The sequence below is a fragment of the Petaurus breviceps genome, unplaced genomic scaffold (assembly GCF_028583685.1).
Source record: "Petaurus breviceps papuanus isolate PSGF00001 unplaced genomic scaffold, PetGlider_PUasm1.0 90977, whole genome shotgun sequence".
Classification (NCBI taxonomy): domain Eukaryota; kingdom Metazoa; phylum Chordata; class Mammalia; order Diprotodontia; family Petauridae; genus Petaurus; species Petaurus breviceps.
The window spans coordinates 19293169-19314261 of NW_027187391.1; the positions used below are offsets into that span (position 1 = coordinate 19293169).

General features: G+C 36.7%; 1 protein-coding gene across 3 annotated transcripts in view; it reads left to right on the forward strand.

The window, feature by feature from the left end:
• The window catches only part of PTPRK (protein tyrosine phosphatase receptor type K), a 759288-nt gene that overhangs the window by 408206 nt on the left and 329989 nt on the right, over positions 1 to 21093 (forward strand). For all 3 annotated transcript variants that reach the window (XM_069077441.1, XM_069077439.1, XM_069077440.1), the window contains exon 6: positions 3252 to 3426. In XM_069077441.1, the coding sequence (XP_068933542.1) occupies positions 3252 to 3426 (175 nt within the window). The remainder of the gene's footprint in view (positions 1 to 3251; positions 3427 to 21093) is intronic.

Below are 21093 nucleotides of genomic sequence, written 5' to 3' on the forward strand. Positions count from 1 at the left end.
AGAAACTCTTCAGTGAGTGAATAAAGTCTGTAAGAAGGGAAAGATGGATATTAGAAACAAAATTTTTGAGTATAATGTTGAAGTATGAGGAAAAACATGGATTGTTAACTTTAGAACCTTGGGTTTAGAGGAGGGAACATCTCTTCATGCACAAGTAATCCCATTTCATCCCATCTTTTCCAGCAAATAGCTCCCTCTCTCTTCTCCACTCTTTGACTAATCATTCTTTCTTTGTCTACTGTATACTTCCCAACTCCCCCCCACCCCCCACGAATATTGCTATAGAAAAATTCTCACCTGGTCCATCTGTCCCCTCTAGTTTTTATAGCATGTCTCTTATCCCAAGTGAAGGCCTTTTCAATCAGTGTCTCTACTTCCTTTCCTCTCACTCTTAGCATATTGACTTCAGACTTTATCAGCCTACTGAAATGACTCTCTCCACAGTTACCTATTATCTCTCTCTCTCTCTTTTTTTTTTAAAGCAATTGGGGTTAAGTAACTTGCTCAAGGTTACACAGCCAGTTATTATTTCTGGGTGTGGTGCTGAGTATCTGAGCCCGGATTTGATCCAGGTCATCCCGACACTGGAGCCAGTGCTCTTACTCGCTGAGCCACCTGGCCGCCCCTAAGCAATTGGGGTTAAGTAACTTGCTCAAGGTTACATGGCCAGGTGTTTCTGGGTGGGTGCCAAGTGTCTGAGCCCGGGATTTGATCTCCAGGTCTTCTCAACACTGGAGCCGGTGCTCTTACTCGCTGTGCTACCTGGCTGCCCCTACCTATTATCTCTTAATTCCCCAATATAATTAGCTTTCTCTTTCCTCATCTTTGAACTCTCTGCAGCCTTTGACACTGTTAATCTTTTTGACATTCTCATTCTCTCTCTCACTCAAACACACACACACACACACACACACACACACACACACACAACTTTACTCTCTTATGGTTCTCTTCCAACCAGTTTTGACTATTTCTCCTTAGTCTCTATTGTTTTATGTCTTGGTACAAGCATCCAGGTCACAGTCATTAGGTGTCCCTCCTGCCTTTGTCTGGGTTCTCTTACTCATCTCCTTCTATGCTTTTTTTTTTTAAAAGCAATCGGAGTTAAGTAACTTGCTCAAGGTTACATGGCCAGTTATTTCTGGGTGTGGTGCTAAGTATCTGAGCCCAGATTTGATCCCCAGGTCATCCCGACACTGGAGCCAGTGAGTGCTCTTACTTGTTGAGCCACCTGGCCACTTGGCAATTGGGGTTAAGTAACTTGCTCAAGGTTACACGGCCAGGTGTTTCTGGGTGGGTGCTAAGTGTCTGAGCCTGGATTCGATCCCCAGGTCATCCTGACACTGAAGCCAGTGCTCTTACTCGCTGTGCTACCTGGCCGCCCCACCTTCTATGCTTTTTGCTTTACTTTTCTGCTCCTGGGGTTTCATTGCTCATATCTGAGCAGATGATTCTTAATTCTGCTTATCCAGGCTGACCTCCCGTCTTGCATCTCCAGGAGCCTAGGAGACATATCAAACAGGATGTTTTGTAGACATCTTAAACTCAGTGTGTTCACTCTATCTTTTCCCCAAAGCCTCATTTCCTTAACTTTCTTGTTGCTGTTGAAGTAACATTTTGGTCATCCAGATTTGCAACTTTGGCATTATTATTTATTCCTCATTCTCTTTCACTTCCCATATTTAATCACTTGCCAAGTCCTATGGTTTTGCTTTCATAATATCTCTACTATAATACCCTTTTATCTTCTCTAACACTGCCTCCATCTTCATACAGATCCTTTATCACCTTCCTTTTGGACTATTGCAATAGCTTTCTGATTAGGCTCCCTGCCTCAAGGTTTTCCTCAATCCACTCAGCTTAATTGCCACTACAGTGGCCAAATTGATTTTCCTAAAGTACAGTTCTATCCATTTCACATGCCCTCTCTCCCCCAGTTCAGTAAACTCCAGTGGCTCATTATTACCTCCCAGAATAAACAGGAAATTCTCTTGACGTTTAAAAATTCTTCATAATTTGCTCCCTTCTTATCTTTCCAGTCTTTTGCCCTCTTAAAGGCTGCTAGGTCACACAGTAGATGGAGTATTGGACGTGGATTCAGCAAGAGCTGAGTTCAAATGTGGCTTCAAATACTTAGTAACTGTGTGACCCTGGACAAGTTATTTCACATCTGCCCCAGTTTTCCCAATTGTAAAATGAAGGGATGATAATAATAGCAACTATCTTCTAGGATTCTTATGAGCATTAAATGTAGTAATATTTGTAAAGCACCTTGTCTGGCCCGTAGTTAGTGTGTAGTAAATACTTGTTTCTCCTTCATACTCACAACTTATACCTTCCTACCTACTCTGTGACCTGGTGCCACTGGCATTCTTGCCACTCTTCATGCATGACACTCTGTTTCTAGACTTTTAAGTGTATTCCCTGACTGACTGCCATGCCTAGAATTCTCTCCTTCCTCACTTTCTCCCTTTCCTGATGTCCTTCAGGTATGAGTTAAAGTCCCACCTTCTACAAGAATCTTTTCTCTGTCCTCCAGGAAGTTCTCAAAGAAAACTACCCTGATGTTTTAGTACCAGAGGGAAAAATAGAGGTCAAAAGAATCCACTGATCCCCTCCTGAAAAAGATCCCAAAAAGAAAACTACTAGGAATATTATAGCCAGGTTCCAGAATTCCCAGATTAAGGAGAGACTATTACAAGCAGCCAGGAAGAAACAATTTGAATATTGTGGAAACACAATCAGGATAACCCAGGATCTGGCAGCTTCTACACTGAGTGATCGAAGGGCTTGGAATATGATATTCCGGAGTTCAAAGGATCTGGGATTAAAACCAAGAGTCACCTACCCAGCAAAACTGAGTATCATGTTTCAGGGGAAAATATGGTCAGTCAGTGGAATAGAGGACTTTCAAGCATTCTTGCTGAAAAAACCAGAGAAAAGAATCTTTTCTCTGTCCCCCTTAATGCTAGTGCCTTTCCTGATATGCTTATCTACAGTTTATCCTGTTTTTCTAGTTTATTTTATTCTTATATACTTGTGCTCATGTTTCTCAGACTGTGAACTCTTTATCACAGGGACTTTTTTTGTGTTTGTATGTTTTTGTTTTTATAATTTGTATCCTCATACATATTGTTTGGGACATAGTAGATATTCATTAGGTAGACTTAATGCATTTTGGCTTTAACTTAATTTAAAAAATAACTTAAATACATTCTGCTTTAATTTGACAATTTGATTTCTATCTTCAGAGACGGAACGGAGAAGATATACCTGTGGCCCAGACTAAAAATATCAATCATAGAAGATTTGCTGCTTCCTTTAGACTGCAAGAAGTGACAAAAACTGACCAGGATTTGTACCGCTGTGTAACTCAGTCAGAAAGAGGCTCTGGGGTTTCCAATTTTGCTCAACTAATTGTGAGAGGTATAGTAAAAATTATTTCTTTTAATTTGTAAAAATAACATCTTTTGAGCTCCAGATAACATGAAGATTATGTTTGTTTGTTTGCTTGTTTTCAAATCTAATGATTTTACTCCAAAGCATTATGAAAATAGCATTACAAAATTATAGAAATTTTTATAGGTGAGGATTAAAGATGAAGTTTTAAAGTTTGGTAGTCAAAGGACTCTACTAAAATCGAATTTTTTGAACTGTACTAAGCATATCAAATGTGTTGCCAACTTTTGTTATCTTGAAGTTATTATTTGAATTTAAAATTAATACAGACAAATATTTAAAACATTTTTAGGTGAAAATACTTTTTCATGTATTACTCAAAGCTCTGCTGAGCTATCAGAGTCATGGCCCCGGATTCTATCCCCATGTAAATTAGTCACCTTATCCTGTTCCAACTATTATATAGTTTTCATGCAGTTGGTGGGAAAAGAGGCAAGAAATATGTGGAAAACCAAATGAAACAGTGGGAATTCATCCATGCACATCCATCTATACTATTACACTACTACCATACAGCCTACATGTGCTAATCTGTATATTAGTGACATTGGTCTCCTTTGTTTCATGGGATATTTCCTAAGTATTCCTGCATGCAAGTCAGTTAACAGCTGCCTTTCTGTCTCACTGTCGTTCTACTTCAAATGAACCTTTTGTTCTGATGTCTGTACAATTAACTCTATCATAAACACTAGTGGAGGAGAGCAGATTTCCTTACTTAAAATAATAGTAAAACACCCAGACATGAGGGACAGATACTATTGTGTAATAGGTAGTGTGCTAGATTTGCAGTTGAAAAGACCTGGGTTCTAATCTTCTTTTTAAAATTTAATTTAATTTATTCTCATACACTTTAAGTTCTGAACTGGCTTCCTATCTCCATTTGACATATACATATCTATATCTGCATAGATATAGATATGTATATATATGTACGTATATATAATCCTCTGAGTTCTATTCTTACCCCTAATACTATCTCTGTGATCATGGATGTGTTTCTCTGAGCTTTGTTTTTGTCCTTTGTAAAATGGGGATAAATAGTACCAATATTACCTCCCTTACTGGATCACTGAGAAACTTAAATGAGATAATGAGCTTTTTGCAAAATAAAATATTACAGAAATATTGTTGGTTGTTATTATTGATGATGTCACATTAAGTCAAGAACACACTCAGGTATAAGTGTATTCTCTTTTTCTCTCATACACAGGTAGTTATGATTCTTCAATTATACCCTTTCAGTGTTTGACCACAGTCTCCTCCCAGCTTTCCACTACTGCTAGCTTTATATTCCTAGTTGAAATAAAGATGACTGTGGATAATCTCTAATGTAAATATGGTGATTATGCTGTAAAGTTGTCATGTTCACTGTATCTTTAGAGCATGTCATGTGGGTGTGTGTAAATTCCTTTGATGATCACACGGCTGTTGTGGACAGAGACTGAAAGAGCAGTAATGGCTTTAAGAGTCTAGTGATGAATTTTTTAAAAGGGAAAATTGTCTTTAATGAAGAGATGGAAGTGTCTCCATAGAAATATACTTTAGAAAGAAATTTGGTGGGGAATGTGTTATTGGCAAGATCTGAGGACTGTTGAAGTCTAGTTTAAAAAACTTTTAAGGAAACTGTGCTAATCTTGATTAATGGTTATTGTACCTATTCAGCAACTCATCAGATGGCTCTGTAGTGATGAAATGTGTGACATTTTGAAAATAAATTGTTATGAAATTGCTAAAAAAGAGACATACACTATTTCTATTTTTGTCCAAGTGGATATTGACACATAATGCAAACGCATTTTAATCAATGAAATCTGGCATAGTTGCCTTGTGTAGGGGTGAGGGTGGCTATAACTAATGCATTCAAACCATTGTAAGAGAGAGAATCCATTAAATATTTAATTATCTAAAATTGAAAAGCTATAAGGCAAGAGCTGTTTCTCTGACTTTTTAAGGCAATATTGACTCAGTATTTAATCTACATGTTTCACAAATTAATGTGCTTGGATGTTAGCACAGAGTGTATTGTCTACAGCATTCATAAATTATTCCTGTGAGGAACTTTAGAAATCATTTAACTAACTCTCCCATTTTACAGATGAAGTAAATGAGTACTAGGGGCCACTGAAAACTGTAATCTCACAGAGCCATTCAATGGAAGAGTTGTAATTCCCAGCCCTTTTAACTCCTAGTCCAGGACTTTTTATCATGTGCAGTTATTTTTTCTTTGTTGTTTACACTTAATAGCCTTTTTTTTTTTCAAATTCCATTGAAAAATATTTTTCAGCAATCATTTTTGTGAGATTTTGAGTTCCACATTTTTCTTCCCCCTTTCTTCTCTTCCCCTTCCCAAGACAGCAAGGAGTCTAATTTTAGGTTATATGTAAAGTCATGTTAATCATATTTCCACATTAGTCATGCTGTGAAAGAAAATCAGAACAAAAAGGGAACAACTACAAGAAAGGAAAAACAACAAAAAAAGAGAAAATACTATGTTTCTATCTGAATTTAATCCCCATAGTTCTTTTTCTGGATATAGATTTCATTTTCCATCATGAGTCTTTTGGAATTGTCTTAGATCTTTGTATTGCTGAGAAGAACTGTCTGTCATAGTTGATCCTTGCACAGTGTTACTGTTACTGTGTATAATGTTCTCCTGGTTCTGCTCATTTCACTCAGTATCAGTTACTGTAAGTCTTTCCACATTTTTCTGAAATCTGCATGCTTATCATGTCTTATAACACAGTATCCCATTACATTCATATACCACAACTGGTTCTGCCATTCTCAAGTTGATGGGAATTCCCAGAGTTCCCAGTTTTTTGGCACCACAAAAAGAACTGCTAAAACTATTTTTTGTACATGTGGGTCCTTTTCCCTTTTTTATGATCTCTTTGGGATACAGACGTAGTAGTAGTATTGTTATATCAAAGGATACATCATTTTCAGTTTTAAGCTATTTATTAAAGTTAAAACTTCAATGGCACTTGGGTGACCATTTGTGATGTATACACACACAGTGTAGTTCTGGTAAATAATTTTCAACTGATTGAAAAATTTTATATATATATATATATATATGTATTCAGGGCAATTTTAGGTTGTAATGGAAATGTAAATTTAAGGTCTTCCCTGCCCCTAGGCCATTTAATAGGCTTAAGTGCACCTGGAGCCTGTGGCAGGAGGCTTGTTTTTCAGGAGATACTTTGTGATTGGGCAGTGGGGTCAAGAGGGTTGTTACATTCTCTGAGGCAAGAGAAGACTATATAAACCCTGATGTGAGACTTTATTTTGGGGCTCACTTTGAGAAGTGTTGTGTGATTTGACCAGATGAGACTCTGGGCAGCTGTTGAGAGCCCCCTGGCTTTGAAAACCCAGATATTGATGCTTCCCTCTCTGGTAATTGACTAGGTATGGATGTAATGTTTGGGTAGTTGGAGGCCTTGATTTGTTTGTTTCTTTGTCTTCTTGTAACTTCCGCTTGTAACCTCTGTATACTCTGAAATTCAGGGTCCTGACTTTTTCCTCTGAACTGGGTAAATGATATGTTTGATTGATTAAAGCAAGATGGTTAACCCATTTTGAGTTGCTTTCCTTTAGAAAAGCAGATCTAAGAACCTGAGTTGGCAGCCACCCTGTGTATGCTGGGGTGCTTGCTGCTACATAGGTTTAATCTATATTTTTAATATTTTCTCCATTGTTCTATTTAGTGGAGACACTTAACAAAAAATAATTTAAGCCTTGGTTTTTAACTTTTGGTGATTTCTGAGGTGTAAATACACTGAAAATATAACAGTGGGTGCCCAAGGACTGAGTTGAGCTGTCTCCAGCAAACACATATATGTGCACATGAGTATTTGTGTATACACACACACACACACACAAACATGCCAGTTATTAAATAAAATACCTCACTAGCCATTGTACATCTGAATAAATGCATATGATAACTTTTTCATAGTTTTATTTGACAATATAGGCAAATACATTTCCGCGTTTGTCTTGATAACTACCAAACAAATATTGCTAACCAAAAACATCCCCTCAGGGATCAGCTATCCTGGTGTTAAAACTTTGCTGAAAATTAACCATAATGACAGGTCCTATATCTCAGTGGCACTTTAAAACTGACATCCTGTTACATGGATACAAAAGATGATAATTTTAAAGGAAATTTTTGGGCCACTGATATGAATTGTCTTTAATCTAAGCTGGCATAGTATTGCCTGTTGTCAAAGATGACCCAAGGGTAAGAGTTTATTTGTGCATTTCTTCCTAAACTGAAAGTGACAGGGCATGCTTAGGGCTTTTTGTTGCTGTTTGTAACAAATGAAAATTTCACTGCTGGATTCTAATGGTGAAAAGTATTGATCTATGTGTTCTCACAGTCAAGGGAAAGAAAGGTGGGGGGGGGGGACGGATGGGAGAAATATACAATTTACTTTGTCATGACTTTAGTATAGCTTCCAGGTCATTTTGAGTAATGATAATGTCTTCAGCTTGTGGAAGTCAAACTTTATTGACAACAGTGGTTATTAGAGAGTGTGAGATGAACAGAAGCTTTTGCTCAATGTATCTAAAAATTGCAGTGTGTATAGTATGTAATCTTGGCTGAAATGTCTGACATTTGTACACTCTTCTTTTTCTAGTGGTTTCTCAACCAATAACAAAGCTCAGTTGGTAAAACTAATTTTGTGATTTAAGGTGTGTTGTTGTGAAATTCCACTATCCCGTCCAATGAGAATGCCCATGCTCCTTTTCTCCATCTACCTAAAAATGATGATGAGATGATGAGAAGCAGAGACCCTTGGAACAGTCTACTAGAGACTGCCTTCCACCTTGGCACTGAGCACTCAAAGATAACCCTCTGGATCCAGACATTTTTACAGCTTTAGATTCACCTAAATATGTATTGTTGTCTAGCTCATAACTCCATATTTTTCTTAAAAATAGTATGAGACTTTTTTTCCTCATTTATTGCTCAAATATAGTTTAACTATATATAATTGCCATTCTTTAACTGTGAGATACACACACTTACACACACAAACACACACATACACACACACACACCAGGCATTCTTTGATGCAACAACTGTATTTACCTATTTCCCTCTACCCACCCCCCCAAAATAAAAGCAAATATGTATAGGTTGAATTCACATTGGTTCTTTGTTGTCTTGTCTTTCCATTTCTATATCTTTATTAACTCTCCCTTTTAAAATACATTAAAGAATTTTTCCAGGGAACTGAAGTTAACATCGCTGCAGAAGAGTTTGCCAAACATATTCTCTTTGATCATTTAAACAATAGAATATTTGTCTTCCACTAAGCCTTTGGCTCTACTTCTACTGTCACTATTATTTACTTGGCACTTAACAATTCTAGCCATATTTGGTCAGTTCTCTTCCTATGTTTATCTCCTCTGTGTCAGACTAGATTGTAAACCTCTTGAGGATAAAGATTCTTCTCTGTCTCTTGTATTGTCTAGGACAGGAACCTTGTTTTCTGACTCCTCCTTTGGTGTCCTTTCTGCAATATGAGCATATCTTTCTACATTCAGGTGCCTTGCAAATATTAGTTGCCTGATAAATCTCTGTTGGGATAGGTTTGAGAGCTGGACTTTTATTAATATAAAATTCTAGGCAAGGAAATGTCACCCTTTCCCTTTTTCTGCAACTTAAAATCTTTAATGGTTTTTTGGAGGAACAAAAAGGTTAAGTACCATATTCAGGTTCTCAGAGTTAGTATGTGTAAGACTGGACTTGAACTCAAGTCCACTTGCCTTCAAATTCAACTCTCTATGCACCACGCCATATTGCCTCTAGGAAAATTTTTGTTGATCTTATTATAAACAACAGGGAATCACAAAAAAAAATCATATTTGACACATTTTTAGATCCCTTGACTGTAATTTTTCCTGTTTTCATGAATATCACTTAGCTTAATAGCCAGGTATCCATCCTTATTATGGTAGAGTATATTTCATCATTGCTAATTATCTAACTCACCTCTCAGCATGGTATAATGGATAGGGAGCCACTTCTGAAACTATTGAGACCTTGGTTCAATTCCTCCCTTTAACTCATACTGGCAGTTTGGCCCTCCCTGGGCAATCACTGAATCTTTTTAGTGCCTCAGGCAACTCTCTAATATAATAGGTATAAGTTACCAAGAAGGTGATGACCTCCAGAACTCCTATCCAGGAGTTATGTATTCCAAGGTAATATCTGGTCCAGTCCTTATCTCTTTATTTATGATTACTTTTATAACCCTCCTTTCAAGATCTCTTCCCTTGTTCCTCCCTTGGCTAATCCCTCTCCCCAGTTAATCCCCCTAACCTATTACTATGGAGGTATATTACTTTTTGCTGAATTATTGAGTCTCTTAGAAGAATATTTTTTCCACCTCTCATCTATTTTTCTTTTACTTCAATCCTCTTTTGTCTTTGAGACCCACAGTGTTGGCTTTTGTCTTTTAGAATTTACTAGCAGTAAAAATGTGTTGAACCCTCTGCTTTCTTCTCCCCCCTCACCTTGCCTCCCCCACCCCCCCCATAATGGTATTTTTTTCCAATTACATGCAAAGGTAGTTTTCAGCATTCACTTTTATAAGATTTTGTGTTCCAAAGTGTTTTTTTTTCTCCTTCCTTCCCCTCCACCTCCCCAAGATAGCAAGAAAGCTGATAAAGATTATACATGTACAATCATATTAAACATATTTCCACATGAGTCTTGATGTAAAAGAAAAATCAGAACAAAAGGGAAAAACCACAAGAAATAAAAAAAAGAGAGAAAATAGCATGCTTTGATCTGCATCGAGACTCCATAGTTCTCTGTCTGGATGTGGACAGCATTTTCCATCATGATTCCCTGGGAATTCATTGCATTGTTGAGAAGATATGAGTCTATCAAAGTTGGTCATGTTGAAGTTACAGTGTACAATGTTCTACACTGGTTCTACTCAGTTCGCTCAGCATCAGTTCATGTAAGTCTTTCGAGGTTTTTCTGAAATCTGCCTACTCATCATTTCTTACTGCACAATAATATTCTGTTACCTTTATATACCACAACTTGTTCAGCCATTCCCCAATTGATGGGCACCCCCTCAATTTCCAATTCATTGCTATCACAAAAAGAACTGCTTTCAATATTTTTGTACAAGAGGGTTCCTTTTCCTTTAACTTCTGCTTTCTTTCTCTGTACACATAGCTCCATCTCCTATTCCTGACATGTGGAATTTGGGGCCATATTTGCCATCTCTCCCCTCGGTTTTTCTATCCACTGTTTTCAGAAATTTTCCTTTTGCTAACCAAGATGGTGAGACATATGAGTTGGGCCATCCTAAGAATATAATAATTAGAGGAAGGGCTTCACACTGGATTTGTGATTGAAGTAGAAGTGGCTAATGGAAACAGGAGAAAGGTTGGAGAGAATCCCAATAATTTAGGTTAGTCTTTGAACCAAGGAAAATGCTTTACTTAAAATTAACACTAAACTTTATTGAAATTTAATCTGATTCAGTATGTTTTAAAAAATTCCAATATAAGTAATCATTCTTTCCCTCTATTCTGACCTGCAGAGCAATTTAAAAGGCAGAACTAAGTGATATTATCTTACTGTTTCTAGTTTGTTAGTTAGAGGCGGTGTTAGTGGAGACCTTAACACTTGCTCCTTGTTCAGGTACAATATTGGAACCAAATGAGATGCTTAAAAATCATTGAACAGTTAATAAAAGGAGGTTTACTTTGCCCTAACATTGCAAGAACAAGCAACCGGAGTACAGTGGCCCTTAGCTTCTCTGCACGTGGCCACCATTGTCTCCATGTGAAAATGAAGTGGGTAAGAGGAGAGGGTGAGTCCTCTGGTCCTCAGAAATCCACCAAGTTTAAGGAAGCCTTTTTTAAACAAGTAAGCCTTTTTTTTTGGGGGGGGGGGGAGCAGGGCAATTGGGGTTAAGTTACTTGACAAGGTCACATGGCTAGTAAGTGTTAAGTGTCTGAGGTCACATTTGAACTTGGGTCCTCCTGACTCCAGAGCCAGTGCTCTATTCACTGCACCACCTAGCTGCCCCTGAAGTAAGACTTTTTATACCTTTAGGGAAATAGAAAGTTCCATATAGGGAGTCAATTAAATCCTGGGAATGTTGTGGCTTTTTTTTAGGGAAAACTAATCTATATTGCAGGAAATGGGGAATCAGTCTTTATACTAACACACCTGGGTTTTTTTTGTTATTTGTTGTTTTTTGTCATTTATTTTCAAAGAGGACCAATGAAGGTGAAGTCTTGACTTCTAAGTGAATTGGATTAAAGTTTAGCAGGGCAGTGCAATGTCACCAGCCTCACTTTCTCCTCTAGAGTCATATTGTGTCCAGTGGCAGTACACAAAAAAAGCTAAGGTCTTTCCCAGGTTTCAGTTTGTCTGAGGCAATACCCATTAAATGATTAGGGCTAGGTAAGAAATGAAGCAAAATATGACCTCTTTTACCTACTAAAAAAAATTCAATCTGGGAGGGAAGCCTGCAGGGTTTCTGACCAAAAGAGAAACAATATATTTACCTTCAATCTAAGCCATCAAAACGCAAACAATGATCACTGTGGAATCACCATTTCAAGAGAAAAATCTTCCAATATTCATTTTAATTATTATGCAGTATTGATTTTAAATTGTTTCTATTGCAAAGCCATTAGGCTTACAAATTTCCCTTGTTGGGAAAAACCAGTGAATTAAAATAATTGGCTTTTTAGTTTTTATTTTATTTTTTAAAGCAGTTGGTGTTAAGTAACTTGCTCAAGGTTACAAGGCCAGTTATTTTTGTGTGGTTGCGGAGTATCTGAGGATGGAACTCTTCCCAGGTCTCCCTGCTCTGGGGCCGGCGATCTTACTCACTGCTTCACCTGGCCGCCCCAATAATTGGCTTTTTAAAAAAATCACCTTCAAATAGTTATTTGATAACATTTCAAAGATTGCAGATACTTAAAAAAATCTGGATGGTGGTGGTCAATTAGTTCAGTTGTGAAGCTTGTGTATTGTAGTCATCCCTTTTAAATTGTGTTTACTGAAGTGCTTGGTAATTATATTGGGATGTCAGAAAAGAATTGATCATATTTCAGCACTTAAGTTTATTTTAAATCCAATAGCCTTCATATTTATGACTTTTCTCTTTTATTTCTTGAAATGATTTACATAAGAGAAAAATGAAAGTCTTGCCTCATTCAAAGTAGTTTCTTGTCATTCATGTGAATCCTTATTCAAAATATTTGATACATTTTAAAAGATTGTATGAGCAATATGATATGAATATATCATTTTTTCACACAATGCAATATGGAAGAAGTTTGAAATCAGATTATCACTCAAATTGCTCTATCTACTCTTGGAAGACTGTTTATGTCTGAAGAGTACATCCATATCCAAAATATATAAGCGCTGAACACTGAGTGTCCCAGGAGTCTTAGTGTAGTTTTAAACTTTAATAGCTTAAATGACTGTTTTAAAAACTTTAATAGCTTAAAACTTCACAAAGACTTTTGTAATACATTATATGATTTTATCTGAACTGCCTTGATATTCATTTAATAATGTTTCATTTTGTTTGTAATTTAATCCTACTGGTGCCTGGAATTAATAGAAGGTTTGTTGATCTTTCTGTCTTCGTTCCACACTGACCCTACTTTTATTAAATGAAATATATAATATTTTGCCACATGCTTTCCTTTCCCCACCCATACTATGACTGTTGCAGTCTTGAGACTACTTTCAAATTCAGATAGGTTGTGGGATTTTTATTTTTCCTTAACATCCTCATAAAAATACTTCATAGCAGGGGATGCTATTTTTTCTGAAGAGTTTTGAATGTCTTTCCAAAATTAATTCCTATGAATCAGAGGAGTTTTAAGCAGTGAAGCTGATATTAGCTTCTCTCACTGAGCAAGGCTTGGGGTGTTTATCTTTAGTTAGAATCCTCATTGAGGACTTCCTATAGATCATGGAAGTAGTAGAATCATTTTCTCTAATGCCTGCTGCTAAACTCCTATGATCTAACTACTGGCCACAGTTGGATCTGATTCCTTTATTCTCTTGTAGCAGAATTATGCTAACAGGAGAAGTTGATCCCACTAAGCCAAGAGGATTCTTTTTACTTTGTAATGTGGTGGCTAGTAGGGGCTATTTACATTTTTTTTATTATGTTCACTCTCACCATCCTATTTTCGTTATTGTAAGGACTAATTAGAAAACAGCCTGGGTAAGCAAAAGGAAGAATGCCAGTCTCAATTGCCTTCTGTGCAGCTCCATTGGATAAGGCAGCGACATTAATTGAGAATCCATGATGTTCTAGACCCTGTGAGACTCTGGAGAAATAGAGGACATAACTCCTGCCCACAAGGGATTTTTAATTTAATTGATGATGCATGTGAAGAAAATTACTTTAAAACATCTTTCTGCTTTTGGCTTATATTTTTAACTCCTTGTATTGGCAGAAAGTAGCAAAGCATCCTTCCTATCATGGCATGTTGGCATTTAATGACTTTGTGCTACATAGGTGTTGTAGTATGTGAGTTAAGCAGAAATGTTTTCTTATCACTAGGCACTTATGTTGTAAAGCACACCTTAATGCGTGCAGAAGTATTTAGTATGAGCTAGATAGACACATAGATAAATGCATCTAATGGAATCAGGTGGTTTAGTGAATTTATTAAGTGCTTACTGGGTATTGGGCTAGCTAGCCACTGGGGATTTTTCTTTTTTAATGTCAGGATTTGTGATTTTAGTCTGTATGGAACTCCTCTTCTGATGCTGATAGGTAATTTTTGATGTATAGTCTTAAATTTACATTAGTTACCATAGGAAGAAATTATATGACTTGTTCATGGTTACATAGCTATTATATGTCTTCTGTAAGACTTGAACCCAGATTTTCCCGAGTTGAAGGCTGTTTCTTTGTTGACTAAACCAGGGCTTCTTAAACTTCTTCCACTTCAGGTGACCCCTCTTCACTGTTCACTTTTAGCAGTGTTTGTTGCTGTTGCGTGACCTGAGGGTATGTGCAGAAAAAGTGCACATGCTTTGTGTTCAGAACCTAAGCTGAAGTGAAGTTGCAAGAGCCAATGTGGGAAAAGGTTGCCAGAAATATCTTGTATTCATTATGTGTTTTATTTTTAATTAACTTTGGGTCCTTGTGTGTTCAGAGACCATTTACTATTGCCAAATATTTTGTGACCCCATATGAGATCATGACCCACAGTTTAAGAAGTGCTATACTAAACCACAGTGCCTCAGACTCTGGTGAAAAATGATGTGGTTTATGCCCTTGTAGAAATTATATTCTACTAATTAAATTATATGTGTGTGTGTGTGTGTGTGTGTGTGTGTATGTATGTAGTATAAAACAGCAACAGCGATGATAAATAGTATCAGAGCCAAGATTTGAACTCAGGTCTTCTTGCCTTTAGCTGAGCTCTCTGCTTTGTCTTGCTGCCTTTCAATATGTACATATATATGTAACACAAGATATGAGTTGATAGAAAACTTCAAAGTGTTCCAGAAAAACTTGAGCATGTTAGCTTGAGGGGTTTGTATATATCCTATAGGCCACAGGGACCACTGATGTTTTTATATTAGTATTGGTATATGCTCACTGCTCTGCCAGTAGTGGGAACAGCTAGAGGCTCAGTGGATAGAGTTCTGGTCTTGGAGTAAGGAAGACCTGAGTTCAAATGTGGCTTCAGATGCGTATTAGTTGTTTGATCCTGAGCAAGTCACTTAATCTCTGCCTTAATTACTCCACTGGTGGAGGAAATGGCAAACTATTCTAGTTTCTTTGCCAAGAAAGCCTCAAGAAGAATATGATCCATGGGGTCATGAAGAATCATACACAAATGAACAGGAATAACAATGCTAGTAGTTAGCAGAACTTCTTTAAAAAATTGGGATCTAAGTGGTCAATGATGAAAGCAAAAGAGCTTGGTGAATTGGATAGCATTAAAAGTTTAGAATTACAGAACACTTTTTAAAGATTATACATGCTATTTGATTTTGCTAATAGCCCTAATGCTTGGGTAAGACAAGAAGTATTATTATTGCATTTGTAGGAGAGGAAGTGCTTAGAAAGTGACTTGGCCACAGTCACATGGTTAGTAAATGTACTTGGAATCAACACGTGTTTGAGCTATAGCTCTATCAGTTGGAACAGTGACCTTAGGAAAGCTATTTATCTTCTCTGAGATTAAGAATTACTTACTTTTACACCTTCATGAGATTTTTGGCTAGATCAAATTCAGTTGTGAATATAATCTTTTACTTCCCAGGTGCTAGATAGGCCATAAATTTCACTGAACCTCTCCTGACCTCTTCCCCACCCCAGGAATAAGAGGAATGACAAACAACAACAAGTAGTATTACAGAAAGCTTAATGTGGAAGGAATCATGGAGGTCATCTAATTTAACCTTCTCTTTTTGTAGGTGAGGTGAGGAAAATAAGAATTGAATTATCCACAGTTTTAAAGGTGGGAGTCAGTGAACTCAAACTCATGTCTTCAAAAGTCTAAATTTTTTTTTTTTCCAATTAGCACGGTGCTTCTTTGGCCAGCCTTCATATAATTATGTCCAATACACAAAATATTTTTGAATCATTAATAATAATCTTGAGTTGTATCAAGTCAAAGTACCCCCTTGTGGTTCTTTTTTTTTTTTGGAGGGCAGTTGGGGTTAAGTGATTTGCCCAAGGTCACACAGCTATTTTTTTTGTGTTAAGTGTCTGAGGCCAGATTTGAACTCAGGTCCACCTGACTCCAGGGCCGGTGCTCTATTCACTGTGCCACCTAGCCATCCCCCCTTGTGTTTCTTGAAGAAAGAACTTGCTACTTGATAGTGGAGAGACAATCATGGGCACCCAAAGAACTGGGAAATATTCTGGTTGAAGCACAAATATTTTCCTATGTGTACCTTGCTAGAGACCTCAGTGCTATCCTAAGCCTCTAGAAAAGGATGAAAAGATTTTTTTCTGCCAAAAGGAAGTAGGGTTGAAAGGAAACTGAAACTGGTATTACAGACTTCAGAAATGTGAAAGTGAATAAAAATTAGTTATATTCCGCAAGTTTCCATTTTATACTCAGTACCATATGTTTATATGATTATGCATCTGATTGAGATCAAAGGTCACAGTTAAATAGATGGTTAGGTTTCAGAATAGTTGTTCACACCAAGATGAATTTAAAAGTCACTTTACTAATGGTTCATTTTTGCTGGCCAGACTAGAACCCCATGTGTAGTGATAACGCATGTAGGAGGTATACAGAAGATTATTTTGATTCATCTCTGTTTATCTTCCAGTCATAGTTGGGTTCAAAGCAGCCTATGTGAAATGAAAATCCTTTCCTAGTTTTTGTGAAAACATTTGTGCTTCAGAACAATAAAGTGATTTCTCAGTAGAATTCCCCTCTATCTCTGTCCTTTGGCTTACTATTCCTGATAATTATGTCTCTAGCTCCTGTCTGTAAAGATATATTTTATTCTATCCATTGAAAACAAGGGATCTTTTCTCTTTAGAACTACACCTAATAGTTTTCTCAATTTTGTCTGAATGTCATTGATTTTAGAAGGTGGTTGAAAAATATTTACTTGAAGGTAGACAAAGAGCTCCAACCTGTCATCGTATCTCTTCTGCAAACCCCCACCAGGTTTGGCATCTCTTTGTGTTGTGTAGGAATGTTAGAAAACTGTTGTGAAGCTTGGATTGGTTGATGCATGGTAATGATGAAAAGGAAGGTATTTGGAATTCACCATACATGGCAGAAAATGCAAGATGTCAGAGAAGCCATATATTAAAGAGAATTTGAATTGGAAGCTGAATTCCAATCTGCCACTGGGAGCATTTTGATCATTTTGATTTATTAAACTTTTATAACAGCATTCAGATGGAACTGAATTAAAACACTTTAGTCTGGGGTAGTTTATGGTACACCAACCAGCATGTTACCAGTGTTATTCTATGAAGGTGGTTTTAGCAATATGTGCACTGAAACAAAGCTTATTTTTAAAAGTAATGTTCATGTTGATGCTTACATGGAGCATTATTTTCTGTCATGTTCAAGCTAACTCCAACATTTCGCAGTTTTACATAAAATTTTATTAATTGTGTGGAGGCTAATACACATTTGCATTATACTTCTGATGGAATGAGTACTTGTCATAATTTGCTTTGTTTCTGTATATTATGTTAAATACATAATATGACACAAATGCTAATCATGAAATGGTTTCAACTAGCATAGCAAAAAGGAGTTGATTCCTAAAACTAATGAAATTCTGGATAGCAGCATTAGAGTTGTTTATTGTTTGTTTTAACGTCTTTCTGCTTCAGCACTCAGGGATGATCTTTCTGAACAGGGCCTTTGTAATAAGGAGAAATCAATTACTATTAGAGTGGCACTGTAGGTTAAAGGTATTACAGGTTCACACTCAGTTTTGTAGCCAGGAAATGGTGCTTAGCTGTGAATCAGGGATGATGCAAAAGATGGATGAGACAGAGTTCAAGGAGCAGTAATGTGAGGGTCCAGCAACTATCATTCCAAGCTGTCTCAGCAGTGTGATGGATGGTTTGGTGGCAAGAAGTAATACTGCGAGATGATGAAAGATTCATCTCCAGATCTTCAGCCATGGCACACCATCTACCTATTGGTGCTCACATAGTGTAATGATTCCTGATTTGTCATGAAGCGCTAAATTACTATACTTAAGCAGACAAACTGGTACACTGAATTTAGCAACCCAGATTTTTGGCAGCTGCTAAAGAAGCAAGTAGCATATCAAACACTCCTGCACATTGTAAATTTAATTACCTTATATTTATGCATAGTAGTTGTTGACAGGTTCTTGTAAGCTATGCTAATATGGTAGGTAATTTGTTACCTCCAGAAATCACTTTCCATGTGTCTTCTGATCATTATCATGAAACATGATAAATGATCTCACCCATGAGGTGTAAATGAAAATGAAATGGATAATTGGATTCTATGTCCAAATTGTGGCTGGAATAGTTGCTGCAATTATAATTGAATTTATCTCATTAAAAATGTGCTTTGCACTATATTGGTGACCTTTAATAATGTTGGTTGTGGTATTATTTAAGAAAAGTTTTTTAAAGAGACGGCAAGACTTGTGTTGGTAGAAATGCTTTCACCTCCCTTATCACCCTCTATGCCATCATCACTTGCATGTTAAATGCCTTGTTCACTTACAATTGATTTATACTAATTGATACTTATAATACCTTCAACTAGGGATGACAGAAAGGAGTGTGCTATTAAAAATCATAATGGACTCACTCAGGAGACAATGCAAAAGGTACTAAAAGTGTTTAAAAAATAAATTATCATCAATGGAATATGTCATACTAGTGAATTAAGAGGGGATATCTTTGAGGGTGGTTATTTCTTATTGGTCTGTTGTCAGATATTGCCACCAAGGCATAGACACATAATTAAAATTTAGTTTCATTTTATGCAGAATCAGTGGCGCATCAAATCTAAAAGCTTGAAGAATATTACTTAGACTTAGTCCCTGCATTATTAACTTGAGGATTCAACCTGATAATAATCCCTTCTTCATTCACTGATCTAAAGATCTTCAAACTAAACATATTTGAAAAGAACTTCCTGTCTTGCCTTCAAAACCCACTTCACCTCCAGATTTCTTTATTTCTGTAAATCTTAATCTCCAAATTGCTCAGTATTGTACCCATAGCACTGGCATTCATGTTTTCCCACCCCCCTCCCCCCTTAACCTGTGAAGTGTCAAGTCCTTTCAATTCTACCTCTATGTCTTCTGTTTGAACCTGTCTTCTTATTCATGCAACCACAACGCTGGTTCAAGTCCACACCACCCATTAACAATTTTCTAGTTTTTCTATAAGGCTCTTCCTCCTTCAAGTAATATTACTTATAGCTATCAAATAATCTTTGTAAAATGTCTTTCCCCATTTTCCTAGTTAACACCCCACCACTGAAATTACTTGGTGTTTCTTCTGACTGTGCCCTAGCTGTTTTTTTTTTTTTTTTAAATTCATGACTGTTGTATCCCCCAGTAAGCTATAAGCAACTTGGGGGAAGGGACTGTTATATTGTGTGTGTGTGTGTTGTGTGTGTGTTCTTAACACTTAACAATAGTGTCTAGCATAGAGTAGGCCGTTAATAAATGCTGAGGGGTGATTAATTGATTAAGTGATTAGGTCTGATTATATCATTCACCTACTCAGAAACTGTTGGTGGCTACCTTGCATGGGATATGGATTCTTCTGCTTCTCATTTAAGATGCAATACAATGTGATTCTCATCTACTTTACTTACTTTATTCACTATTATTCTCATTCATTAACTTTATATTCCAACAAAACTGAACTAGGAGCTGTTACCCAAACTTGACAAACTTCTTCTCTTTCTTCAGACAGGTTGTGCTTCCGTGCCTGGAATTTAACCTCTTCTCAGTCAGTTTTCAGAATCTTCATATACCTTTAAGGTTAAATTTAGGCTTACTCTCTGTGGAGAGCCTTTTCTATTCACCATCACAATCCCTTCTTGTTGCTGCGCCATTGCTCTGTAATACAGTTAACTTTTATGCTACTTATCTGCAAGACACAATCTGGCTTTTGGATAGAGAGTTAGGGAGATCTGGTTCAGTTGGGTAAAACTGTAGAAATAGCAACTTTTGTTCTCTACAAAGCTTTGTTTCTTTATATTTTTAATTAGTTCTTGACATGGATAAAAAATGATTTTCATGAGGATTCCAAACAAATACTTCAGTAAGGTATAAACTATTGTCATCTCTAATTTATATATGTTCCTTTTCACTTGCTAACATCACTATTATTTCCCTTCGTGCTTTCAGATACATATTTACCTTATTAACCTTCCATCAGGTTGATTCTCCTTTTCACGTATTTTTCTTCCCTTCATGTTCATATCATAGTGTGTTTGTGTGTGTACGTGTGTGTATACTTCAGAGATAACACAAGTGTGTATGTATAATTTTTGTATTTCTGATGTGTATGTATACAATTATACATACATATATGTACACACAGATATATCTCTTTAAACACATACAAACACATATATGTATGTATCTCTTTTTGTATGTGTGTGTATATATCTTTGTTTGAAGCTTCATTAGGAGGCATTGCTATGATTATTATACCACTCTTTGATCTTCTTTCTTTCTCTGTTCTCCTTTCACAAAAAGAAACCTTTGTACTTTATACAGATCAGTTATTTCAGATGTCATTTTCTCTTTTCTTGTTAAATTGCCCCCAAAACATAGTAATATGTACATACTATATGCTTACTGCCCTTCCTGACCCTACAGTCATCATTTGATGAGAATTTAAAACACATGCTCAATTCACTCAGGTACCTCAGTGACTTTGTGACTTCATTGATGAGGACATTCCCTCCAGTGTCACAATGACTCCCCACCTTTTGATCCTAATCCATGTTATCTCATTAAGTTTGCCCATGAGCATGGGGAAAGGGGGTTATGTAGTGTCCCACTTCCCATCTTTATTTTCTTTTAAAATTCCAAAGATACTAAAGGAACCCAAGTGTGTGCATTGGTTATCCCTCACCACATGATCATTGTCTTT